This window comes from Ursus americanus, chromosome 16, assembly GCF_024610735.1.
Source record: "Ursus americanus isolate L20-20 chromosome 16, mUrsAme1.1.p, whole genome shotgun sequence".
In the NCBI taxonomy this organism is placed as follows: domain Eukaryota; kingdom Metazoa; phylum Chordata; class Mammalia; order Carnivora; family Ursidae; genus Ursus; species Ursus americanus.
The window spans coordinates 17,174,429-17,201,164 of NC_142142.1; the positions used below are offsets into that span (position 1 = coordinate 17,174,429).

The 26,736-nt window shown below is 37.5% G+C and overlaps 1 protein-coding gene across 1 annotated transcript in view; it reads left to right on the top strand.

Annotated features, from left to right (window-relative positions):
• The window catches only part of ANKRD42 (ankyrin repeat domain 42), a 78,755-nt gene that overhangs the window by 32,447 nt on the left and 19,572 nt on the right, over positions 1 to 26,736 (top strand). Inside the window, exons 8-12 of the mRNA XM_087868529.1 lie at positions 2,089 to 2,214; positions 6,466 to 6,571; positions 9,481 to 9,656; positions 22,975 to 23,101; positions 25,702 to 25,843. Coding sequence (XP_087724655.1) covers positions 2,089 to 2,214; positions 6,466 to 6,571; positions 9,481 to 9,656; positions 22,975 to 23,101; positions 25,702 to 25,843 — 677 coding nt within the window. The remainder of the gene's footprint in view (positions 1 to 2,088; positions 2,215 to 6,465; positions 6,572 to 9,480; positions 9,657 to 22,974; positions 23,102 to 25,701; positions 25,844 to 26,736) is intronic.

Genomic DNA, 26,736 nt, shown 5'->3' on the forward strand with positions numbered 1-26,736 from the left:
GTTAACTTACGGTGGTTTTAGTCTACATTTTCCTGAAAACTAATGATATTGAGCATCTTTTCAAATGGGTATTCATATGTCTTTTATGAGTGTCTGTTTAATTCTTTTCCCCAAATTTTAATTGGGTCGTTTGTCTACTAATGATCGACATTTGACAGTTCTTTATGTTTTGTTATGGCCTGTATTTTCTTCCATTCTGAAGCTTGCCTGGTTCCATACATATATATTACGTATACATAATACATAATATATATATATACATATATATATATATCATATATCATATATATATCACATATATATTACATTATATATATATTTAATTTTATTTTTGAGAGGGAATGCACATGAGTAACAGGGGAGGGGCAGGGAGAGAAGGGAGAGAGAATCTTAGGTTCTACACTCAGTATGGAGCAAGAATCTTAGGCTCCATGCTCAGTATGGAGTCTGACACATGGCTTGATCTCATGATCCTGATATCATGACCTGAGCTGAAATCAAGAGTTGGACGCTTAACTGAGCCACCCAGGTGCCCCATGAAATATCTTTTTTTTTAAGATTTTTTTTTTAAGATTTATTTATTTATTTGACAGAGAGAGACAGCCAACGAGAGAGGGAACACAAGCAGGGGGAGTGGGAGAGGAAGAAGCAGGCTCCTAGGAGCCTGATGTGGTGCTCGATCCCGGAACGCCAGGATCCCGCCCTGAGCCAAAGGCAGACGCTTAACGACTGCACCACCCAGGCTCCCCCTGAAATATCTTTCAAAGAACAGAAGTTTTAAATGTTGATAAGGTATAATTTATCAATCTTTTCTACAGGTCATTTTTTGTGTGTCCTATTTGTGAAATATTTGTCCACCTCAAAGTTAGCAAGATATTCTTTCATAGTTTTCTAGAAGTTTTTTAATTCAGATCTTTGATCTACATTAAGTTAAGTTTTATGTGGAACTTTGAGTGAAATAAAGTGTTTATTAAAAAATTTTTGTTTTTTCCTCTCCCACATATAGCTATTTGTCCTAGCACCATTTTTTCTTTTGGAAAGTCTTCCTTTCCCCATTGAAATATTTTGTCGGCATTGTAAAAAATCAGTTGCCTGTATATGCATGGGTGTATTTCTGGCCTCTGCTTTCTGTCTTACTGATATATTTGTTTATTTGCCAGTACTACAATTGTCTTGATTACTATAGCTTTATAGTAAGACTTAGGTAGTGTAAGTCTCCAACTATGTTCTTTTAAAAATGCTCTTTAGAGGGGCGTCTCAGTGGTGCAGTTGGTTAAGCGTCTAACTCTTGGCTTCAGTTCAGATCATGATCCTTGGGGTCATGAGATTGAGCCCTGCATTGGGCTCTGCACTCAGCACAGAGTCTGCTTGGGACTCTCTCCCTCTCCCCCTCTCCCCACAGTGCTGTCTCTTTATCTCTCTAAAATAAATAAATCTTTAAAAATACTCTGGCTATTCTGTTTCCTTTATGTATTTAAAAATGAGAATAACTGTATCTCAAAGTTGTTAAGAGGATTATAATGAGGCATTCCTTACCAGTACTTACCACCATGTCTGGCATTCCAGTTAGGGCTAAATATATGTAGTTGTTACATTAAAAACATTTTATCAAGTATTTATAGTTAGGCACTAGGTCAGGTACATTTACATAGGCATGTGTGTATATGTGTTTGTGTATGTATGTATACTTTATCTGCTTCCAGTTTATTTTGCTTTCTTCACTTCCTTGCAAACAGAGAGTTTTTGTAGGACCTTAGACCAAGTATGTCTTTATACAAAGGGTTGAAAATGACCATCTTCTTGTGTTTTGTGTTGGTCTGAGGAAAGAATGGAATATGGCTAAGAATAATTCTGGTACAGTACTATTCCTGGCATGTTTGAAATCCTGTGGGGAGAAAGGGCTACACAATTAATAATAATCTCATTTTATGATTCTCTTTTTATTACTTGTCATTGCATCAGTTGAACTAATTCCAGTATAACATTGTCATAATTGAGTTAATATTGAAATCTGAAATATGTGACTGCTTAAGGAAGGGAAAAGGAATGAACTCATGTGTTTACTGAAATGATGAATTTTTTTCATAGCCTTAGCATTTCCGGGTCATGTGGCTGCCTTTAAGGGTGATTTGGAAATGCTTAAGAAACTAATAGAAGATGGAGTAATCAATATTAATGAACGGGATAATAATGGATCAACTCCTATGCATAAAGGTGAGTTATGATTCTTGCTTTATTTTCAGTTCTAACACAATTACTGTTGAATTGAAATTACTTACCTTTTAAAATAATTATCCCTTAGAAACACGTGAAAATGTAAAACTTTTCCTACTACCCTGGGGGATATCAGTTTACCTTATATGCTACACAGAGTACTTAATTTTCAATTCAATTGTGATACTCCTTTTATGATGCCAGAAATTCACTATCACATTTAGGGTAATTCCAGTGGAAATTTTCTTGAGACATCGACATGTTAAGATATGAAATTCACTGCTGGAGAAGTTTCTTAGTACTAATATTTTCTTTGGACTAAAAATGATCTATTAATTCTTGCTAAAGCATGAAAAAGGTATGGCAGAATTTGAAAAAAAAAGGTATAGCAGACTTTTCTTCTTTTTTGTAGTCTGCAAAGATGTTTTTACTTTCATAGAAATATCAATGAACATTAGATTTAAACCCATTTTCAAGATGTCTGCCACTTTTCTCTGCTTTCTCTCCTTCCTTCTATGTGGAATTCTAAAATATTAATTAGCTTTTAGGTTTTTTAATCAGACTTTAATCAGACTAGGTTTTTTAATCAAATTGTCAACTCCTTATAGGGAGTATGTACTCTAGGATTTATTCTTGCCAGTCTTCCTTTTATTTATAAAATCAAAAACCAAATCTTTAACCCAATGCATCTGAAATTCCCATTCTGCTTCATTTGTGATATTATAAGTTATTTCATAATGTAATGGAAGGTAATTCTTATAAAAATGTTAAAGGGGCACCTGGCAAGCTCAGTCAGTAGATCATGTGACTCTTGATGTTGGGGTCATGAGTTCTAGCCCCATCTTGGGCATAGAGATTACTTAACCCTTAAACAAAAAAGAGAGAGAGAGAGAGTAAAAAGATAGTAGGGTAGTTAATGCAGTCATGTGTTTGAATTATATTTTATTTTATAAATAACTTCTAATGGTCCCAATGACAGATTATGTTCCTGTTGGTTAGGTTCTTAGTTTAATTGTTAAAGTTGGTTTACTTCATAATGAATCTAGTATAGAATCTAAACATCTTGTGTACCAGTAGTTTTATAAGAAAGAGGTTAGGTAGAATAAGAAGAAGGGGAATGCAAAGGGGGTTTCTCCCATACAGAAGTTCCTATTTTGGCAAACACTCTCTCCTAGACTTGGAAAATCTCACTCCTCCATCTTAGCTGGCTATCTAGGGGTTTAGCTCTTCACCATGGGATTTGTGAATGGGGAGGAAACTTAAAATGTGCACTGGGTTTATGTATATATATTTTTAAATGTGGTGCCCTGGAGCAAAGGCCCCATTTCATATCCTGGATATAACCACTTTTTATTACTAATGTATATGTGGGGTATCATTCAGACACTGAAGCAAAAGATAGATGTGATCATGGTGCTTATAATGCATCTTCACAGGAAGGATTAAATTTCACTGATGGCTGGTTTTCAGCCTTTCTCAGTCATTTCTTCACCACTGGAACTAAGATTAAAATGAGGGATCTGGAAGTAGGGTCTAAAGGCTTGATACATAACAATAGGGTGTTTGGGATGCAGCCATTGTGGTGAGATGGGAGGGTGAAATTGAGGAACCCAAAGTGTTTGCCCTTCACCCCTCGTCTTTTCAGTTTGTCCATTGAGGACTCCTAGTGCCAGGGGTGGATCAGGGGGTGTGATGAGGGGTGATAAGTGACTACAAGTGGGGGAAGGGACATTTTGTGTACATTTGCCTTTCCTGGCGATAATCTATGTTTAGTTTGTATCCAAATTGGGTAAATAAAAGTTGATGTCTCCTTAAAACTTAATTCACATTTTCCACATTTTTTAATCTCTCTGCTTCTTTTTCTTTAATTTTGATTTTGATTCAGTAAATAAGTTTTGGTGTTTATTTTTGAAGTATTCTTCTTAGTCATTTAATGATTGTTAAATCCCCATGACTGCTCCTTTCTTTCATTTGCTAAGACATAAGTATTTCAAATGATTTTTTAAAAAATTTATTATTTATTTATTTGAGAGAGAGAGATAGAGAGAGCATGAGTGGGAAGGAGGGGGAGAGGCAGACCCCATGCCGAGCAGGGAGCCTCATGTGGGGCTCAGTCCCAAGACCCCTGGATCACGACCTGGGCCGAAGGCAGATGCCCAACCAACTGAGCCAACCAGGCTCCTTTCAAATGATTTCTTAAAACTTTCTAGCCACAGCATAATTTTATCTGTTCTCTTATAATACATTGATCAAATTAATCAACATATCCTAACCAATATACAATAAGGATCTTGGGTAAAAATCTTTTTATTGTATTTCATTTTAGAGAAATTACTTAGCCTCCCCTCTCCCTCTTTGTAAACATTACCTGTGTAATAAAATGGAAATGTTGGGTTAAACTCATTCTATCTTGGGGCGCCTGGGTGGCTCAGTCATTAAGCGTCTGCCTTTGGCTCAGGGCGTGATTCCAGGGTCCTGGGATCGAGCCCCACATCAGGCTCCCTGCTCTGCTGGGAGCCTGCTTCTTCCTCTACCATTGCCCTGCTTGTGTGCCCTCTCTTGCTGGCTGTCTCTCTCTCTGTCAAATAAATAAATAAATTCTTAAGAAAAACAAAACCTCATTCTATCTTATAAAACAATTATCCATGATTCAAAAATACCATTTTGTAACTCTTAAAGATGGAATATGTTGCTGTTTTTGCCTAAAGTGAGGTCTGGGAAATCTTGTACTGTTCCTTATTAACTGGTTTTGGATTTGTTATAGGAGAGAGCAAGAAAGCGCCGAATTTTCAAGGGTCAACTCTGAGTTTGGCAGATGACTCTGAGTGAACTAGAGAAGGGCAGAAGAGTTCTTACTTTGTCATTGTATCTGACTTTGTGTCCTCTTTTCTCTGTTTGCCAGTATTGGAGGTGGATTCACTTTTTGAGGTACTAGAGCCATACCCAAAGTTCCTTGTCTTTGATTCATTTTACAGAGGCACTTATATTAGCACAATCATATGTCTGCACCCTACAAGATCCAAACCCTACTGTTAAGGAGCTACATCCTTAAACTGTGAACAAGTAGAGATTTGTAGAAGGCAGGATGTAATTAATGGCAAAAAGTATTTGGTTCTTAAAATACATGCAGTAGGAATTCAGAAGTAGAAACTGAGGAACAGAAGAAGTTGGTCAGTGTTAAATTATTAAAGAAGTGTTCGTGGGAATTCAGAAATAATACCTTATGTCTGTATGATGCTTAACAGGGTGTAAAACTGTCATCACATTTAATTCTTATTGTAATTTTATGAAGCAGCAGTGTACCCTCCTTCTAAATATGAAATCATCTCTAAGAGATGAGGAAATTGAGGTCTAGAGGGATGAGTTTTCTTGACTGAGTTTACACAGCTGGTAAGAGCAAGGCTGACATTTTCTTAATATTCTCATTCACTTGTTCATTCATCAACTTTATAGACATTTTTTGAGGGTCTTTATGTGCCTGCCACTTTCTAAGTTCTGTCCTGTACTCCAGTCTCACTGGTTAGTAGACCTAAAGTCAGATCTTTTAAGTCTATTATGTTCATCTCCCCCACCCCCCCAGTTTCCCTGAGTCTTCAGATGAATCTAGAAGGATGGATAGAATTTAGATGAACATAGAATTGACTACTGGGCACTAGGTGAGAAGACACATAAACAGAGTTGTGGAGGTGAAAATTAATTCTGAGTGTGTGTGTTAAGGACAAGATTTAGAAAAAGGTGGTAAACAGCTCAGGTAATTAGTAAGGGGCCTGTACATTTTGAGTTGTGAGAATCAGAAGAATAACCTGTTTCTGTAAGATGGCACAAGATTTTCGAAGTCAGTGTGTGGCCCTGCAATTGGATTGTGCTCATATTCTGGCCATATCATATGCAAGATTTGTCAGGAGCTATAGATAGCAGCAGATGAACTCTGGATAAGGATTGGGAAAACCTAGATTATCATTTCAAATCCATTACTTGCATGCTCTGTAATGTTAAATAAATAACCTCTTTGAGCTTCAACTTTTATATCTGTATGTGAAGTCCTCCGTATAAGGGCTGAGCACAGTAGATTTTTGAAGAAATGTTTGTCTAATGAATACATAAATGAACAAAGAATAACATCTCCCCAACTTTTGTTGGTTATTACAAGGATCAGTATTTGTGAAAATACTCTCTAATGGTACTGTCCGAGATATCAAACAATTGTTACTAATAGCAGTAACTTTTTGTGTGTGTGTTTTTTTTAAACAGCTGCTGGGCAAGGCCACATAGAGTGTTTGCAGTGGATAATTAAAATGGGAGCAGACAGCAATATTACCAACAAAGCAGGGGAGAAACCCAGCGATGTGGCTAAGAGGTATCCCTGTCTGCTTTACTTCTTTCTTTTGTTTCTAAAGTTTTGTGTATATTCTCTTTCACTCAAAAAACTCTTAGGATTTAATGGAATTATAGGACTCCGTCAAGTGCTGATGGAATGATGATTTTCAAGCTGAATTGACATTTGATGATATACCAGCTTTTCTCACTAAGTAATGATTTTTTACTGGGAAGTAGTATTGTCCCCTTTCTTGAGTGGGGAGGGGAATTTGGAAATGTGTGGAGGAGTGTCACAGTGACTGGAGACCATCACTAATATATAGTGAGGTCAGGTCCAGGAATGCTAAACATTCTACAATACTTAGAACAGTGGTACAGAAAAGAATTATGTCACCCAAATGCCCGTACCTATTGAGATATGCTGTGTGATTAAAAGGAATAATCAAAAGGAGTCACATAGGTTTTGAAACAAATTTTAATATTTACATTTGAATTAACTATAACACTTATTATTGAGCATCCCCCCCCCCCCCCCACTCAGGTTGGGTCCTTAAGGAAAATTTAGTCCACCCATTTGTTCATTTGTTGTTTGTCATTCAACTTTCTATATACTTGGTGTGTCCCTACTGCTGTGGTTTGTGTTAGGATTACAAAGGTGAAAAAACACAGCCCTTGTCCTCAAGTTTACAATCTTGTAAAGAAACACTGTACATACATAATTGTTATTATTATAATCATTGTAACATATTACATGTTATATATAAGATGCAATAAGAACATGGGAGTAAAAGTTCCTAGGTCTTCCTATTTTGAAAGTTTTGGGGGAAAAATGTTAATAGAGATGATGGTAAGAGTTAGGAGGAAAACTGAAGGGAGACTGAATTTACATAAAGGTCAGGAAAATTTTTTTTTTTTGGAGGAAACATTTATGCTGATTCTTGAAGGAGGAAGAGTTGTAAGATTGTACCTTGTGTGTTTAAGGAATTTTATGTGGTCCAGAACTGCTTGAATCTTAAGTAGGAATGTGGGCTAAAAGTTGCAAATGAGGCCCAACAGGATGCTAATCATGCATTGAATTGCTCTGCAATTTTTATGAATTCGTGCTCTTTACAATTTTGAGGGATTTCTTTGAAGGCTTGGAGCATGGTTTTAGGTACCATATACCTAAGATCATTATCAACTCACTTTATTTTTATTTTGGAAAACAGCTTTATCAAGGCTTAATTGGCATATGACAAAGTACACATATTTGTACAGTACAAACTGATGAATTCTGACATGTACATACCGATGAAACCATTACCGCCATCAAGATAGTGAACATATCCATCATCCTTAAAAGTCTCCTTGTGCCTTCTTTATAATCTCTCTCCCTCCCACTGCTCCCCACTTCCCCTTCCCCAAGCAAATGCTGATTTGCTGTCACTGTAGATTAGTTTGCATTTCCTATAGTTTTGTGTAAATGGAGTTGTACAGTACATATTTATATATCTGGCTTCCTTCAGTCAGCATAACTATATATGAGATTCTTTCATATGTATTGGTAGTTCATTTCTTTCTTATAGCTGAGTAGTATTCCATTGGCTGTAGAATTCCATAGTATTCCATAGGTTGATAATCCACTAACCTGTCAAAGATATATTGATTATATCCATTTTTTTGGTAATTATGCATAAAGCTGCTGTAAACATTCATGTACAGGTTTTTGTGTGACCTAAGTTTTCAGTTCACTTGGGTAAATACTTAGGAGTAGGATTGCTGGGTCATATGCTAAGATTATGTTTAACTTTATAAGAAATTGCCATAGTGCCTTTGAAAGGGACCATGCCAGTTTGCATTCTCACCAGCGGATGAGAGTTTCTTTTGTTTCTTATCTTTCCAGCATTTGATATTGTTCATTCACCAAAGGAAAATATACAAATGGCAAATAAGTATATGAAAAAAGTGCTCAAAATCATTTTCATTAGGAAAATGGAAATTAAAATTTGCACAATGAGATTCCACTATATTAGAATTTTTATAATTCATGCATCAAAATGCTAGGTGTGTGTGTAGTGTTACAGAAACACTATGAATCTGGCATAAAGCAAGTACTCAGTAAATGATAGCTGTTAATTTTAACCTAGTAGTAGAGATAATGAATTCTTTTGACCTTGAAACTTACTGTTTGTTACTGTATCTTTAATTATGTGTAGTACCTAGTGAAAGGTAAGGATATTTGTGTGCATGTGGTTATATAAGTATGTGGAAAAAATAGGATTTGAGATTTTGTGTTTGAGTAGTTCTCCATGTTATAAGAGAAAACATTAAACATTTCATTTAGTAAGACTGCAAGAAAACTATGCAGATTACATGCAATCACAACATCAGCTCCCAAACCAAGGGTGTATTACTGGAAGTTTCATAGAGATGTGGGAAAGATCAAAGAAAATAGAAAACGTGGACGGAAAAGTCACTATTTTTTCATTAAATTTCATGCCATGCCAAGTTTTTGGGTTGAGGAAGGATGAAAATTAAAGGCCTAGAGGTATAGTTTAGCCCTAAAATTGGAACCAGAACTATTTCTAAAATCTAAATTAGGCCATCAAAAAAGATAGTAAATATAGGTAACAAGTAGGGTGGTTCTGGGCATTCTGTTCAGTTGAGCAGCTCTGTCTGGGGGCACCCCACATATTCTTTTGATTTTGGGTCTCTTCTCCCAGTTGGATTTTTGCCAATAAAAAATTATGGAATAGCCTTTAACATGCCCATTTGTCCTTAGTGTCCAGTAACTCTTTGAGCTGGAGGTATGTTGAACTGTCACTGACCTTCAGGTGCAGTTTTGCTCCTTCACTGGTGAATGGGTTGGTGGCATAATGTAGAGAGCATAACTTGCTAAATTAAGTGCAAACTGCAGTTTCAATTTGAAGAAGATTGTGAATCTTATTAATTACTGATTCTTTTCTACAGGTTTGCCCATTTAGCAGCTGTAAAGCTATTAGAGGGGCTACAGAAATATGACATAGATGATAAGAATGAAATTGATGAAAATGATATAAAGTTTTTTTTAAGGCATGGTGTTGAGGGAAGCACTGATGCCAAGGATGATTTATGTCTCAGTGAGTCGGATAAGACAGATGCCAGAAGTAAGTATGCCAACTCTGTTGTTATTTATTGTTTAAGAAATACCGTAGCCAGTATTTGCCACATATCTGGAAATTATTCTAAAGACATTTACCATCTGCGAAGTAAAATACTTTGATATTTTTTGGGGGAACCAGACAGTACAAGTGTTTGTACTAGGGGTTTTTGAGCACATAAAGAATGTAAGACATGATCTCTGTCCCCCAAGGGGAAAAAATTACTTAAATGGATCATAGGAAACAGGGAAATAAACATCTCATGGTTAGTTGGCAAATGATTTTTACAGATAATAATAGCAAATATCTTTTGAGTGTCTACTGTGTGACACACAGTGTTGTACATATGATCTCAGGGTTGTGGGATCGAGTCCCACCTTGGCTTTGTGCTTAGCAGTGAGTGTACTTGAGATTCTGTCTCTCCCTCTGCCCTCCCCGCCCCAGGCACGTGCGCTTATGTGTTTTCTTTTTCTCTCTCTCTCAAAAAAAAAAAAATCTTAAAAAAAAAAAAGACGATAGAACTGATAGGATTTGTTCATAGATTTGGAACTGAGGGGTTAGAGAATGAGAATTATCAAGGTTGACTCTTAGATTCTTGGCCTGAGCTACTAGGTCATGAGTTTAAAAAAACTGTTCACTCAGGATAGAGTAGCAGGGGCGGCTTTTCACAAGTGCAATTTGGACTTTTCCTTGAAGGGTGGCCAGAATTAATTAATTAGTTAGGTTTATTTGTTTATTAGAGAACACATTCGCGTGAGAGAGAAAGAGAGTACAAGTGGAGGAGAGGGGCAGAGGGAGAAGGTGAAGCAGACTCCCCACTGAACAGGGAGCCCAGAGAGGGGCTCAACCCTAGGACCCTGATATCATGACCTGAGCCAAAGGCAGACACTTAACTGACTGAGCCGCCCAGGTGTCCCGAGGGGTGGCCAGAATTTAGATACGCAAAAAAGAATAAAGAAGCATTCCATTCATTCAACTCATATTCCAATATATACTGTGTGCACAGCTCTAGGCTAAGGGACTAGAGCAGTACCTCAGAAAAAGTATCTAGTTTAATGTTTTTTTAGTATATTCACAGATTTGTGCAACCAACACTATAATACATTCTTAAACATTTCCATCACCCCTAGAAGAAACCCCACATTCATTAGTAATCATTCCCCATTACTCCTACTTACCTCTTCCTTCCTCCCAAACCCCATCACTAGGCAACTGGTAATCCATTTTCTGTTTCTATAGATTTGCCCACTCTGGACATTGCATATGAATGGAATGATACCATATATGGTGTTTTGTGACTGGCTTCTTTCACTTAGAACAGTGTTTTCAAGGTTTATGTACACTGTAATGTGGATCATTCCTTTTTATTGCCAAATAGTGTTCTTGTATGGTTATAACACATTTTATCATCTGTTCATCAGTTGATGGACATTTGAGTTGCTTTCACATTTTGGCTATTATGTTGCTGTGGACATTCATATACATATCTTTGTGTGAACATATATTTTCATTTCTCTTGGGTATATACCTAGGTGTTAGTTGGAATTGCTGAGTCATTTGGTAACTCTATGTGTAACATTCTGAGGAACTTACAAACAGTTTTCCAAAGTGGTTGCATCATTTAGCATTCCCACCAATGATGCATAGGTGTTCCAGTTTCATCACATCTTTGCCAATGCTTGTTGTTTGTCTGATTGATTAAAGCTCTTCTAGTGAGTGTGAAGTGGTATCTCATTGTAGATTCTGTTTTTACATTTTGTAATTGATATATAATTAACATACAGTGTTTTATTAGTTTCAGGGGTACGACATACTGAGTCAACAATTCTATACATTACTCAGTGCTTACTTACCGTGGTAAATGTAGTCACCATCTGCCACCATCAGACATTCTTACAACATTATTGATTATATTCTCTATGCTGTACTTTTCATCCCTGTGACTTAATTGTTTTATAGCTGCAAATTTGTACCTCTTAGTCCCCTTTATTTCACCCATCCACCCACCTGGCAATCACTAGTTTGTTCTCTGTATTTAAGAATCTGTTTTTGTTTGTATATTTGTTTTGGTTTTTAGATATCAAAAATTAGTGAAATCACATGGCATTTGTCTTTGTCTGACATATTTCACGTAACATAATACCTTCTAGCTCCATCCACGTCATCACAAAGGCAAGACCTTATTCCTTTCTATAGTTGAGTAATGTCCCGTTGTATCTGTATATACTATACCTACTTTGTTCATTCATCAGTGGACACATCGGTTTCTTCCATATCTTGGCTATTGTAAATAAGGCTGCAATAAACATAGGGTTATTGCATATATCTTTTAATTAGCGTTTTTGTTTTATTTGGGTAAATACCCAGTAGTGGAATTACTGGATTCTATTTTTAATGACTGTATTTCTATTTTTAATGTTTTGAGGAACCTCCGTACTGTTTTCCACAGTGGCTGCACCAGTTTATATTTGCATCAACAGCGCACAAGGGTTCCCTTTTCTCCACATCCTTGTCAACACTTGTTATTTCTTGTCTTTTAAATACTAGCCATTTTGACTTGTATGAGGTGATACCTCATGTGTTTTTGATTTGCATTTTCTTGATGATTATTGATGTTGAGCATCTTTTCAAATCTGTTGGCCAATTATTTGTCTTCTTTTTAAAGTCTCTATTCAGGTTCTCTGCCCATTTTAAATCAGAAATTAGATTTTTAATCAGAATTTTATAAGGTCTTTATATATTTTAGATACTAACTCCTTATCAGATGCTATCATTTGCAGATATCTTCTTCTATTCACTAGGTTGTCTTTTTGTTACATTGATGGTATCCTTTACTGTGTAGAGGTTTTATTTTGATGTAGTTATAATAGTTTATTTTTGCTTTTGTTTTCCTTGCCTTAGGAGACCTATCCATCAATATGTTGCTAAGGCCAATGTCAAAGAAATTACTGTGCTATGTTTCTTTCTAGGAGTTTTATGGTTTTATTTAGGTCTTTAGTATACCTTGAATTTATTTTTGTGTATGGTGTAAGAAAGTGGTCCAGTTTCATTCTTTTGTATATAGCGGTCCAGTTTTCCCAGAACAATTTATTGAAGAGAATGTCTTTTTCCTTATTGTATATTCTTGCCTCCTTTGTTGTAGATTAATTAGTGACCGTAAAAACATGGATTTATTTCTGGTCTTTCTATTCTGTTATTGTCTATTTCTGTGCCAGTTTTGATTTCTACAGCTTAGTAGTATATTTTGAAATCTGGGACTCTGATACCTCCAGCTTTGTTCTTTCTCAAGATTGCTTTGACTACTCAGGATCTTATGAAGTTAACACACAAATTTTAAGGTTATCTGTTCTAGTTATGTGAAAAATAATACTGGTGTTTTGATAGGGATTGCATTGAATCTGTGGATTGCTTTCGGTAGTAGGGGCATTATAACCATATTAGTTTTTCCAGTCCATGAGCAAGGTATTTCTTAACATTTGTTTGTGTTGTCTCAGTCTCTTTCATCAGTGTTTTATAGTTTTCAGAGTATCAGTCTTTCACCTCATTGGTTAAGTTTATTCCTAGATATTTTATTCTTTTTGGTGCAATTGTAAATGGAATTGTTTTCTTAATTTTTCTTTCTGCTACTTTAGTGTATAGAAATGCAACTGATTTCTGGGGATTAATTTTGTATTGTGCAACTTTACTGATTTCATTTATTACTTTTGGTGGAGTCTTTAGGCATCTATAAATAGTGACAATTTAACTTCTTCCTTACCAATTTGGATGTCTTTAAAGTTTTTTGTTATTGTCTGATTGCTGTGGCTAGGACTTCTGGTACTATGTTGAATTAAAGTGGTGAGAGTGGACATTCTCATCTTGTTCCTAATCTTAGAGGGAAAGCTCTCAGTTTTTCACCATTGAGTATTTTGTGAGCTTCAGCTTTGTCATATATGGCTTTTATTATATTCAGGTATGTTCCCTCTAAATCCATTTTATTGAGAGTTTTTTTAATGATGAACAGATGTTGAATTTTGTCAAATGCTTTTTCTGCATTTTATTGAGATGTTCTTATGGTTTTTATCCATTGTTTTATTGATGTGGTGGATGTTGATTGATTTGCAAATACTGAACCACCCTTGCATCCCAGAATAAATTCCACTTGATTATGGTGAATGATCCTTTTAATGTGTTGTTCAGTGTGGCTTGCCAATACTCCTTTGAGAATTTTTGCATCTATGTTTATCAGAGATATCGGCCTGTGGGGTTTTTTTTGGGTTTTTTTTTGCTTTTTTGGTTGTTGTTTTTGTTTTGTAGTGTCTCTGGTTTTGGTATTAGGGTACCGATAACTTTGTTGAATGTGTTTGGAAGTTTCCCTTCCCTCTATTTGTGGGAATAGTTGGAAGAGAATAGGTATTAACTCTTGTTTAAATATTTGGTGGAATTCACCTGTGAATACATCTGGTCCTGGACTTCTGTTTGTTGGGAGTTTTTTGACTACTGATTCAGTTTCATTACTAGTAATGGTCTGTTCAGATTTTCTATTTCTTCCTGATTCAGTTTTGAAAGTTTATATGTTTCTATGAATTTTTTCTAGGCTCTTTGTTGGCATGTAATTTGTTTGTAGTATTCTGTTATAATCCTTTGTATTTCTGTGGTGTTGATTGTTACTTCTATTTGATTTTGGATTTTACTTGTGTCCTCTCTCTCTCTCTCTCTCTCTCTTTTTTTGTGAATCTGTCTAAAGGTTTATCAGTTTTACCTTTTCACAGAACCAGCTCTTGGTTTCATTGATTTTTTCTCTTGTTTTTGTTTTGTTTTGTTTTGTTTTTTTGTTTTTTAAGTATCTAGTTCATTTATTTCTGCACTAATCTTTATTATTTCCTTTCTTCTACTAACTTTGGGCTTTGTTTGTTCTTTTTCTAGTTCCTTTAGGTAAATGGTTAGATTATTTATTTGACATTTTTCTTGTTTCTTGAGGTAGGCTTGTTCTACTATAAGTCTCCCTCTTAGAATTGCTAAATCCAAAGATTTAGGATTGTTGTATTTACTTCGTCCTTACAGTGTAGATGCCTTTTATTTCTTTTTGTTTTCTGATTGCTGTGGCTAGGATTTTCAGTACTATGTTGAATAAAATTGGTGAGAGTGGACATTCCTGTCTTGTTTCTGACTTTAGAGGGAAAGCTCTCAGTTTTCCTATTTAGGATGATATTAGCTGTGGGTTTTTCATATATGGCTTTTCTTCTGTTGAGGTATGTTCCCTCTAAACCTACTTTGTTGAGGGTTTTTATCTTGAATGGATTTTATATTTTGTCAGTTGCTTTTTCTGCATCTATCGAAATGATTATGTGGTTCTTATCCTTTCTTTTTATTAATGTGATGTATCACATTGATTAGCCAATATTGAACCACCTATGCAACCCAGGAAAAAATCACATAGATTCAGTTTGCTAGCTATTATCGAGGATTTCTGCATCTGTGTTCATCAGAGATATTGGCCTGTAGTTCTCTTTTTTTGGCGGTGTCTTTATGTGGTTTTGGTATCAAGGTAATACTGTCCTCATAGAAAGAATTTGGAAGTTTTTTTTCTTTTCTATTTTTTTGGAATAGTTTGAGAAGAATAGGTATTAACCCTTCTTTAAATGTTTGGTAGAATTCGGCTTTGAAGCCCTCTGGCCCTAGACTTTCGTTTGTTGAGAGTTTTTTTGATTACTGATTCAATTTCTTTGCTGATTATCAGTCTTTTGAAAATTTCTATTTCTTTTTCATTTTTGTAATTTATTTGTGTCTCAGAATTTATCCATTTCTTCTAGGTTGTCCAATTTGTTGGCATGTAGTTTTTTATAATCTTCTTTTATAATCGTTTGTAGTTCTGTGGTGTTGGTTGTTATTTCTCCTCTCTCGTTTGTGATTTTATTTCTTTGGGTACTTTCTCTTTTCTTTTTGATGAGTCTGGCTAGAGGTTTATCAATTTTCTTATTATTTTTTAAAGAACCAGCTCCTGGTTTTATTGATCTGTTCTGTTTTTTTTTTTAATTTCTCTAACATTTATTTCCTCTCTATTTCCTTCCTTCTGCTGGCTTAAAGCATCATTTGTTGTTCTCTTCCTAGCTCCTTTAGGTGTAAGATTAGGTTGTTTATTTGAGATTTTTCTTGCTTCTTGAGGTAGGCCTGTATTACTATAAACTACCTTCTCAGAACAGCTTCTCCTGCATCCCCAAATTGTGGACCATTGTATTTTCATTTCTTTCCATGTATTTTTAAATTTATTCTTTGTTGTTCTTGTTGACCATTCATTGTTTAGTGGCATGTTGTTTAACCTCCATGTATTTGTGGTCTTTCCAGATTTTTTCTGTGGTCGACTTTTAGTTTCATAGCTTTGTGGTCAGACAAGGTGCATGATATGACTTTGATCTTCTTGAATTTGTGAGGCCTGTTTTGTGTCCTAATACGTGATGTATTCTGGAGAATATTCCATGTGCCCTCGAAACGAATGTGCATTCTGCTGTTTTAGAAGGTGATGTTCTGAGTATATCTGTTAAGTTCATTTGGTCCAGTGAGTCATTCAGAGGCATTGTTTCCTTGTTGATTTTCTGTGTACATGATCTGCCCGTTGATGTATGTGGGGTGTTAAAGTCCCCTACTGTTATTGTATTATTATCAGTTAGTTCCTTTATGTTTATTAGTAACTGTTTTATGTATTTGGATGCTCCCATGTTAGTTGCTTAAATATTTATAATTGTTATACCTTCTTGTTGGATTGTCCCCTTTCTTATTATATAGTGTCCTTCTTTGTCTTTTGTTACTGTCTTTGTTTTAATGTCTAGTTTTTTTGATGTAAGTATTGCTACTCTAGTTTTCTTTGACAACCATTTGCATGATAAATATTTCTGCATCCCTTAAGTTTCAATCTGCTGGTGTCTTTAGGTCTAAAATGAATTTCTTGTAGGGAGTATTTAGGTGGGTCTAACTTTTTCATCCCTTCTGACACCCTTTGTCTTTTGATTGGAGTGTTTAGTCCATTTACACTGAAAGTAATTATTGATAGATATGTATTTATTGCCATTTTATTACTTGATTTGTTGTTTCTGGAAATCTTCTTTGATCCTTTCTTGTCTTTCTCTTTCATCTTTTGCTAATTTTCTTTAGTGTTATGTTTGGATTTCTTCTATTTTTTCTTTGCATGTTTATTAGGGATTTTTGACATATGGTTACCAATAGGTTTGTATATAACCTCTTCTGCATATAGCAGCCTACATTAAGTTGATGGTCATTAAAGTTTGAATCCATTCTTTTCTCCTCTCTTCCCTACATTTTAGGTATATGTTACTATATTTTATATCTTTTTTTGTGACTTCCTTGACTGATTTTTTTACAGAAATACTCATTTTTACTCCTGTCACTTTTGGTTTCTCCTTTCCACTCAGAGTAGCCTTTAATATTTTTCACACGGCTGGTTTACTGGTCACCAACTCTTAGCTTTTGTCTGGGAAGCTATATCTCCTTCTATTCCAAACGATAGCCTTGCTGGATAGAGTTTTCTTGGATGCAGAATTTTCCCATTGAACAGTCATTATATCATGCCACTCTCTTCTGGCTTGCAAAGTTTCTGTTGAAAAATCTCCTGCTAGCCATATGGGGTTTCCTCTGTAAGTTACTGATTTCTTTTGTCTTGCTGCTTATAAGATTTTTTATCACTATAGTTTGCAAATTTAATTACAATATGTCTTGGTATGGGTGCTTTTGTTGAGTTTGATGGGGATTTTCTGTGCCTCCTGGGTCTGCATATCTGTTTCCTTCCCCAGATTATGGAAGTTTTCAGTTATTATTTCTTCAAGTAAATTTTCTGCCCCCCTTTCTCTCTCCTCTTCTTCTGGGACTCCTCTAATATGAATGTTATTACATTTGATGGAGTCACTGAAGTCCCTACGTCTGTTCTCATTTTGCATAATTTTTCTTTCTCTCTTTTGTTGAGCTTCATTGCTTTCTATTACTCTGTCTGCTAGGTTATTAATTTATTCCTCTGCTTCTTCCAGCCTTCTGTCATTGCATCAGGTGTGTTTCTAATCCCATTTATGGCCCTTTTCTTCTCTAATTGATTCTTTTTTAACTCTTTTATCTTTGTGGTAAGTGTCTCACTGATGTTTTCCATTCTTTTCTCAAGTCAAGTGAGTGTCCCTATGATTATTGCTTTGACACATTTCTCAGGCATGTTAATTACATATGTTTCACTTAGATCTCTGGCAGTGGCCTTATTTTGTTCTTTGATTTTGGATATTTTCCTCTGTCTTCTCATTTTGTCTAGTCTCTGCCTGCTTCTCTGTGTTAGAAAAGCCGGTTATTTCTCCGGCTCCTGGAAATAATGGCCTTATGAAGAGGAGGTCATGCAGTGCCTAGGCCCTGGTGTTTCAGGAAGTGTCTCAGGTGTGTGCTGTGTGCAATCTGCTGTTGTGTTTTGGCTGCTCTATCCTTCAGGCCAGTGGGCTGCAGAGGCTCTCCTTGCCTGCTGGGGGCAGTGTTTGGTCCCTGGCCTGAATGTAGAGAGTTTTAACTAGGTTGCTCTGGTCTGCTTGTGAAGTGAGACCTGTCACCACCTCCACTGGAACTGAAGTCCAGCAAAACTCTCTGGTTGAGAGACATGGTGTGGGCAGGAGTTTGTGCTGGTCTTCTAGGGGAGGGGCCTGTCATGCTGGGTCTGAGGAATGCTTGACTGAGAAGGGCAGTTGCCCCAGAACACAAGGAGGTGGGGTTAGTGTATGCAAGTTAAGCAGCCAGTGTCCTGCTGTGGTGCTTCCTTGCAGGTGGCTCTATGTTTATGCTGAGGAGCAGGGGAGGGAAATGGCTCCTTTGTCCCTGTAGTGATATCTCTGTGAATGCTTCCTCTCAGGTATATGCTCCAAGAAGAGCAAATAATTTCTCCACTGTGTGCCCAGGTGTTCTTTAGATCACTGTTCACAGGTAGTCTGTCCCTGGGTTGTTTGCCTGCCTTCTTAGAGCAGCCCCAATGCCTCTTGATGCTCCCAGATCCCAGCCCACTGACACTTAAAACTTCAGGCTTTAATCCCCTCTGGTTGCAAGAATTCGTAAAATTCAGCCCCTTTCACATTTCAAGCCAATGGCTATGGGAAATGTTCTCCTTGTGCATTCCTCTTTGTGCTCCTCTATTTTGCCTTTATCTGTGACCATGGCTCCCTCCCCTCCACAGCAGTCGGCATCTGTTTCCCCACTAAAGCACATCTCTGTACTTTCTACCTACTTCAATGTGAATTCTTCCCTGTCTTTAGTTGTGGAGTTTGTTTTGCGAGTCTTCAGGTTAATTTCTGGATGATTTAAATGGATGATTTGATAGTTACCCCACTGTATTTGTGGGATAAGGCAAGCTTAGGGTATTTTTACTCTCTTGCTGTCTTTCTCCTTTCAGCACCATATATATATATCATGCCACTCTCTTCTGGCTTGCCAAGTTTCTGCTGAAAAAGCCTCTGATAGCCTTATGGCTTCCTTTGTATGTAACTGTCTTCTTTTCTCTTGCTGCTTTTAAAATTCTCTCTTTGTCACTAGTTTTTCCCATTTTAATTACTATGTGTCTTGGTGTGGACCTCCTTGGGTTGAATTTGTTGGGTGCTCTCTGTGCGTCCTGGATCTGGATTTCTGTTTCCTTCCCCAGATTCGGGTATTTTTCATCTGTTACCTCTTCAAATAAATTTTCTGCCCTCTTCTCTCTCTCTCTTCTCCTTTTGTGATTTGTACAATGTAAATGTTATTACGCTTGATGTTGTCGCTGAGTTCTTTAAGTCTATTCTCATTTTGTATTATTTTTTTTCTCTCACCTGTTCTGCTTGGTTGCTTTTTATTACTATGTCCCCCAGGTTACTAATCCATTTTTCTGCTTCCTCTAGTCTACTATTTATTCCACCTACTGTATTTTTAATTTCATTTATTGAGCTCTTCATCTCTGATTGGTTCTTTTTTATGTTTTCTATCTCTTTGTTAAGAGTCTCACTGATGTTCTCCACTGTCCTCAAGTCCAGTGAGTATTTTTATGATCATTACTTTAAGTTGTCTATCGGGAATATTTCTTATATCCATTTTGTTTAGGTCTCTTGCTATGGTTTTGTCCTGTTTTTTTTTTTTTTTTTCATTTGGGATATTCCTCTGTCTTCTCATTTGTCTACCTTTCTGTATCTGTTTTTGTGTATTAGGAAAGTCAGCTATGTTTCCTGCTCTTGAAAGTAATGGCTTTAAGAAGGATAGGTCCTGTAGTGCCTCGCAGTGCAGCATCTCCTGTTTCTCAGAACCTGGCAATTCAGAGGGTGTCTCCTTTGTTGCATGCACCCTGCTGTTGTGTCCTGGCTGCTTTTTCCTTCCGTTCATTCATCTGCAGAGGCTCACTTTGCCTGTTGTGGACATCGTTTGGTCCCCAGCCAGGGTGAGGTGCACAGTTTTAACAAGGCAAGTGCAGGTCTGTTTGCAAAATGAGATCTGCTGCTGCTCTGAGGATCAAGTCCCCACAAAACTCACTGGTCGGATGATGTGGTGTTGACAAGATTTTTGCAGGTCTTCTGGGAGAGGGGACTGAGGCAAAAAGTAACTAAGAAGGGCAGATCCACTGATACACAGGTGGGTGGGGCTTGGTGTAAGCAAGTTAGGTACTGAATACTGGCCCTGTGCTGGCTCCTGCAGGCTCCCACAGGTGGCCTTGTTTTTATGCTAGGGGCCAAGGGAGGGAGAATGTGCCTGCCAGCTTCTTTGTTCCTGGAGAGGTCTTCCTGTGAGCCTTACCCCTCCAGGACTGTCTCTGACATGAGTAAATAACTGTCCCTCCCATGTGCCCCTGGGATTTTTCAAACTGCTCCTTCTGGGTTATGTATCCGCAGGCTGTTTGTCCTGCTGTCTCTTTAAGAGGGGAGGACTCAGCTTCCTATCATTCTCCAGGCTCTTCCATAACTGAGCCCAGAGATTTTTAAAATTCCATGCTATAAGTCTCTCTGGTTTTTAGAACTCACAAAATTCAGCCCCTCTGGGCTTTAGTGCCAAATGTTGTGAGGCAACTATTCTAGTTGCCCCTTTAAACTTTGACTTTTTTTTCTGTGCCTCTGAGCAGACAAATCTACTCCTGGTCCCTCAGTAGTTAGTCCCTTCCCACTGTAGTTCATAACATCAGGAATGGGGATTCTCTTCATTACCATGTCTCTGTCTCTCTTGCTGCTCTCTATGTGGTCTCCCCATCTTTTGTTGCAAAGAAGCTGTTCAGTCAGCCCTTGGTTCTTATTCAGGAGCAACTGCTCTATAAATAGGTGTAGATTTAGTGCGTCTGTGGAGGAGGTGAGTTTAGGGTCTTTCTTTGCTATCTTGTACTGGAATCTTGCAAAAGTTTTTAATTTTGATGAAGTTTGATTTACCTACTTTTTATTTCCTTGTTTGTGCTTAAGTTACTTTTTTTGTGATTCTATTGAGAATTAGAGAGGACTTAGGACCTCAGAAAATGAGTAGTTGACTCGCAGACTTTCAGTTTACTTCTGAAATTATTTGAGTAAGAGATGTTTGTAAGGTGATCATTGTCAGTGAATCATAAGATTTTGAAAAGATGTTTTAGAAAAGACCAAGAGTGTGACTAGAACAGTTTCCTATTGTGGTATGTTTGATACAAATGTACTCTTACCCCTTGCTGTACAGTGAAGCTCACTGATACCCAGCTAGGCTGTTTGCAGGTGGTGGAGGTATGAAATCATGTGCTGTTTTCTTGTCCCTATTTGATTTTATTCCAGAGCAAAGCCCAAAGGGCAAGATGGCTTCTTCTTGGGACACTAGATTTTGCCAGAACACCTACAGGGGACTGATCAGATTTCTTGTCATCCCAGAATTCCTGGAACTGAACCTTAATTCAAAGCATTCTTTAGTAAATTATATTCAAAGCTATGGCATCATTGAACTCTATACCCATTTGAAGTTTGACTCCTGACTCAACATTCCTTGTCACATGTCATCCAGCATCCACTTAGTCATCTTCAGTGACAAGATACTCATTATCTCAGGGGGTCCCATTTTCATCTGACAGTGTTCTTGTGAGAATTAAAATGTATAAGGAACTTAGTATAGTGTCCAGAAATACATGATAGATAGTTCTTACTGTTTCTGTTGAAAAGTTTCTCCTTTGTTGAGTTAAAATCTCTCTTCCTGGAGCTAATCTCATTTAATCCTTCCTCTTACCTCTGATGATGATATAGAACAGCTCTTTCAAAACATAGCCTTCAAATATTAAAGAATTATTATATAATCTAAATAGCCACAGTTCTTTTGATCTTTTCTTCCATAACTTCATTTTTTTTAATTGCTTGTATTTGCTTGTTAGTGGTTATAGTGGTTCCCAAACCTTGTCTGCCCATCAAAATTGTCTGAGGGACTTTTACTAAGTACCAGTAATACCTGAACTTATAGGTCTGGTATGGGACACAAATGTACATTTTTAAAGAGCACCCCGGTTGATTCTGATGTCTGCAGTTTGGAACCTACAGCTCTATAGCCTACTGAGAGGTAAATCAGAGTGTTAAGTGTTAGGGAAAAGAGGCTGTGACTTGCTAACCTGGTCCCATAAAGCAGGGTTTCTCAACTTCTGTACTATTGATATTTTGGGCCAGATGCGTATTTGTTGAGGGGGATTCTCCTTTGTATTTTAAGATTTTAGTAGCATTCCAAGCCTCTAGATGCCAATAGTCTATTCCCCTCCATCCCCCAAGTGTGACAAGCAAAAATGTCTCCAGATGTTGCCGCATGTCCTTTGGGGGGGTGGAATTCTCCCCGTTAAGAGCCACTGCCACAAAAAATAGAACAATCACAGTTTCGGTAGTTGGATAAAGCTAAAAGCAACTCTCAATACTTCTTTCTCTCAGTGTTCTCTTGCATAAACAGATAATTACAAGTGACTAATCATAAAATTGGGGGGCTGGGTTAGATCTGGTATATTTTAAATAAATCAAGCATATTTCAGTTTTTCCAATTTTCTTACATATAGTAGATTTCGTATGGTCTTGTAATACACCATTAATCCTAAGAAACTGGGGTCTTCCTTAAACCTTCCTGTTTATAGTATTAATAGCGACAGCAGTTTGATACATCCTCCAATAGCAGGAAGCAGGACCTCCATTTAGGTCTTTCAGTGCTTGTTTATCCTGATATTTTATTACTGATATTTACCCCTCTATGTATATGCCACCTTCCTTCCACCCCCTCCCCAGAGCACTCAGGCACTGGATCTAGAAGAAGCATATATTTCAGGACCAGCATCCTGTGAGCACATGAGCTGTTGTCTGTCTAAACTAGGTTCGTATTCAACTTTGTCTTGCAGTGAGAGCTTATAAGAAAATTGTTGAGTTGAGACACATGCTGGAAATTGCTGAGAGCAACTATAAACACTTGGGAGGGATAACAGAAGAAGATCTAAAGCAGAAGAAAGAACAGCTTGAGTTTGAAAAGTAATGTCCCTCAAAACTCTAATGGTTTGTTTTAGTTAACTTTCTAAGTGCTTCAAAACTCTAAGGTTTGTTGATGAACAGCTTGTTTTTCCATCCTTAGCAAGAATGTAAGGTTCTGTCCAGTTTTTGTCTTAAGCCCCTGGGTGGAGAAAGTGTTAAGATTATTTTTAGTTGTGGTAAAATACACGTAACATGAACTATATCATCTTAACCATTAATTCAGTAGTGTTAAGTACATCCACACTTTTGTGCAACCAATCTCCTGAACTCTTTCATCTTGTAAAACTGAAACTATAGAGTTAAGACTTTAAAAAAAAAAAATAAAGATTTATTTATTTATTTTAGAGAGAGAGCAAGAGATAGCATGGGCAGAGGGAGAGGGAGAATCCCAAGCAGATTCCCTGTGTGGAGCCCGACATGGAGCTCTATCCCAGGACCCCAAGATCATGATCTGAGCTGAAATCAAGAGTTGGACACTCAACTGACTGAGCCACCCAGGCACCCCAGACTTTTTTTTTTTTTTGAGACCACAGCTACTTTGAGTTTCAACAAACCATCTCTAACCATTCCTATCCATTGGGACTGGAAGGGTGGGAGGTGGAGCGAGAATTTGAGCCTGAGTCTGTTGGACTCCAAACCTGTTGTCTAAGATGATTACGATTTGGAAATTTTAACTCTAATTAATAACATTTCACTTTGAAATGGTTATACTTTGGTGTGATTTTGAACAGGTATTTTTTTTTCAAGATTGCTTTAGCCTTTGTGGCCAGAAGGTACTTTCATGTCAGCTGAGACTGAAGTTGTCTTCTGAGTGAGCTTTAATACTTCTCTAGCACTGGTGCTCCACTTTGTGTTGAGTACATCTTAAGACATTTATTCTTCAGGTACAAACTCCTGCTTTTAGGTCTAATTGCCAAGAAAAACTGGGTAAGTATTGGTTTGAGGGATGTCTTTTTGATTTTATTGTTATCTTAGTAGATCAGAGTCACAATACAACAAAGCATGGGTGAATTGCTCTGTGCTGGGGATGATTTTCCTTTAGTATTTGCTGAATTCTAGGCTTCCACAGTGGGCATTCTTCTTGCCTATTCCTGTCTTAATCCCGCACACTTCCATACCAGAGCTACTACTGAGTGCTTTTAGATCGCCCTCCTGGGAACCTGACATCCTACCCAGCCTGCCTTGGGAATTCTCTTCCCCCTACCATCCAGCAATAAGGCAGAAAAGTACCTTGGTTCAAATCACATCATCTCTTGTCTGGGTTTATTTTAACGTCTTCCTGATATGTCTCCTAGCTTCCTGTCCCTGCCCCCTAATTCCCCATACCCCAAAGTCTGTTCTCAACACAGTGTCCAGAGCAATCATGTTAAAACCTAGGTGCAGTATATCTCACATACCTTTGACTGAAAGAATCCAGGCACACGAAAGTATGTAATATGCACTTTCATTTATAAGCATAAGCAAAAGAAACCTAATAGGATAGATATTCAGAATGTGATTCCTATGAGAAATGCAGGTTGCCTGGGAGGGGCATGGGGGAACTTTCTGAGGCAATGGAAATATTCTATATCTTGGTAGTGGTGGTGATTACAGAGTTTACATGTTAATCAAAACTCATTGAATTGTTCAGTTGATATTTGTGTATTTTACTCATAGTAATTTGTCGATCATTAAAAAAAAATACAAAAGCAAAGAAAAACAAATCTCAGTCAGATCATGCTGTTTCTCTGCTCAGACCCTCCAGTTGCTTCCCACTTCACTGAGAGTGAGAGCATAGGTCTGTGCTATGACCTCCAAGCCCCTGCTTGTTCTGGCTCCCTTTTGCCTCCCCGACCTACTACTCTTCCTTTTGTACTTTTTTTTTTTGGAAGATTTTATTTATTTGACAGAGAGAGGGAGAGCACAAGCAGGGAGAGGAGCAAAGGGAGAGGGAAAGGCAGGCTCCCCACTGAGCAGGAAGCCCTACACGGGGCTTGATCCCAGGACCCTGGGACCACAACCCAAGCCAAAGGCAGATGCCCAACTGACTGAGCCACCCAAGCACCCCAATCTTTTGTACTTTAAACTACTCCAGCCACATTGGCTTCTGGTTTTCTTCCAGTTTCCTAGGCATACTTCTGCCGTAGGGTCTTTACACTTGCTATTCCTTCTGTCTGGGATGCTTTTCCCCAGATGTCTACTTGGGTAGCTCTTTTATTTCCTTTAGGACTTTGCTCAGAAGACCCCTTCTCAGTAAGGCCTTCTTCCCTGGCCACTGTGTATGAAGTGTTAATCTCCTCCCTGACAACATTGATATTACTTTCTTGCTTTATTTTTTTTCTTCCTTAGCATTTTTCACCTTCCCCATTCCATATATTTACTTGTTTGTTTTCTTCCTCCACTGCTAAGGTAAGCCCCAGGAGGGCACATTCGGCCTGTTTTGTTCACTGCTCTATCCTTGGTGTCTAGATCAGTGCTGGCTCATAGTAGATTCCCCATTCATATTTGTCAAATTCTTTGTTTTATTTGCCTTAAATGCAATGCATGGATACTTTTCACTATGGCCAAAAATAATTGTTAGTTGATATTGGAGATTGCTCGAGAACAACTTTTTTTGACAGGACCATCAAGGAGCTGCAGGGCCAGCTGGAGTACGAGCGGCTTCGTAGAGAAAAATTAGAAGGTCAGCTGGATGAGTATCGTGCAGAGGTGGATCAACTCAGGGAGACGCTGGAAAAGATTCAGGTCCCCAACTTTGCTGTGGTTGGTGTCCTTCTTAACAATTAATCTCTCTCAAAAAGTAGTATATAAGGGTAGCTAAGACCATAAGCTTTGGACTGGGACTCTTTGGGTTTGGTTCTTGGCCACACCGTTTTTTGGTTTGGACAAGTCGTTTAACTTCTCTGCCTTATTTTTAAACTGGAGATAGTAATTTATACTTTGTAAAATGTGAAAATTAAAGGAATATATCTCTACATAGCTGCATCTTTATATATATAACTATACAAAACTTTGTATGTATACACACATACACATACATACATACATATATATCCATATATGTACTGCTTAGAACAGCATCCTTGTTCATAAGTGTACAGTAAGTGTTATTGAGACATGTAAGGAAAAATATTTTCTTATAAGCAGAGTGATAAGAATTCTCAGACAGCTAGAGTATATATATTTTAACATGCTAAATAGCCAGAATAAAGTGGAATGGAATCCATGTAAGAAAGCTTCAGCTCATCAAAAGAAGTTTTTTTTTTTTTAAAGATTTTATTTATTCGACAGAGACAGAGACAGCCAGCGAGAGAGGGAACACAAGCAGGGGGAGTGGGAGAGGAAGAAGCAGGCTCCTAGTGGGGGAGCCTGACGTGGGGCTCGATCCCATAACGCCGGGAACACGCCCTGAGCCGAAGGCAGACGCTTAACCGCTGTGCCACCCAGGCGCCCCTCAAAAGAAGTTTTTAGTATGTGTGCTGCCAAAGTGAGCATATCCTCAAAAGAAGTTTGAAGAATAGAAAGGAGCCAGAGTGCAATTTGTTCGGATTATAGAGTAATGAAAGCTAACACTTGTAACACTTTACAGAGTTCTTTCATGTGTTATCACATGTCATTTGATTTGCCCTCATTTAACATGTGAGGAAACCAAGGCT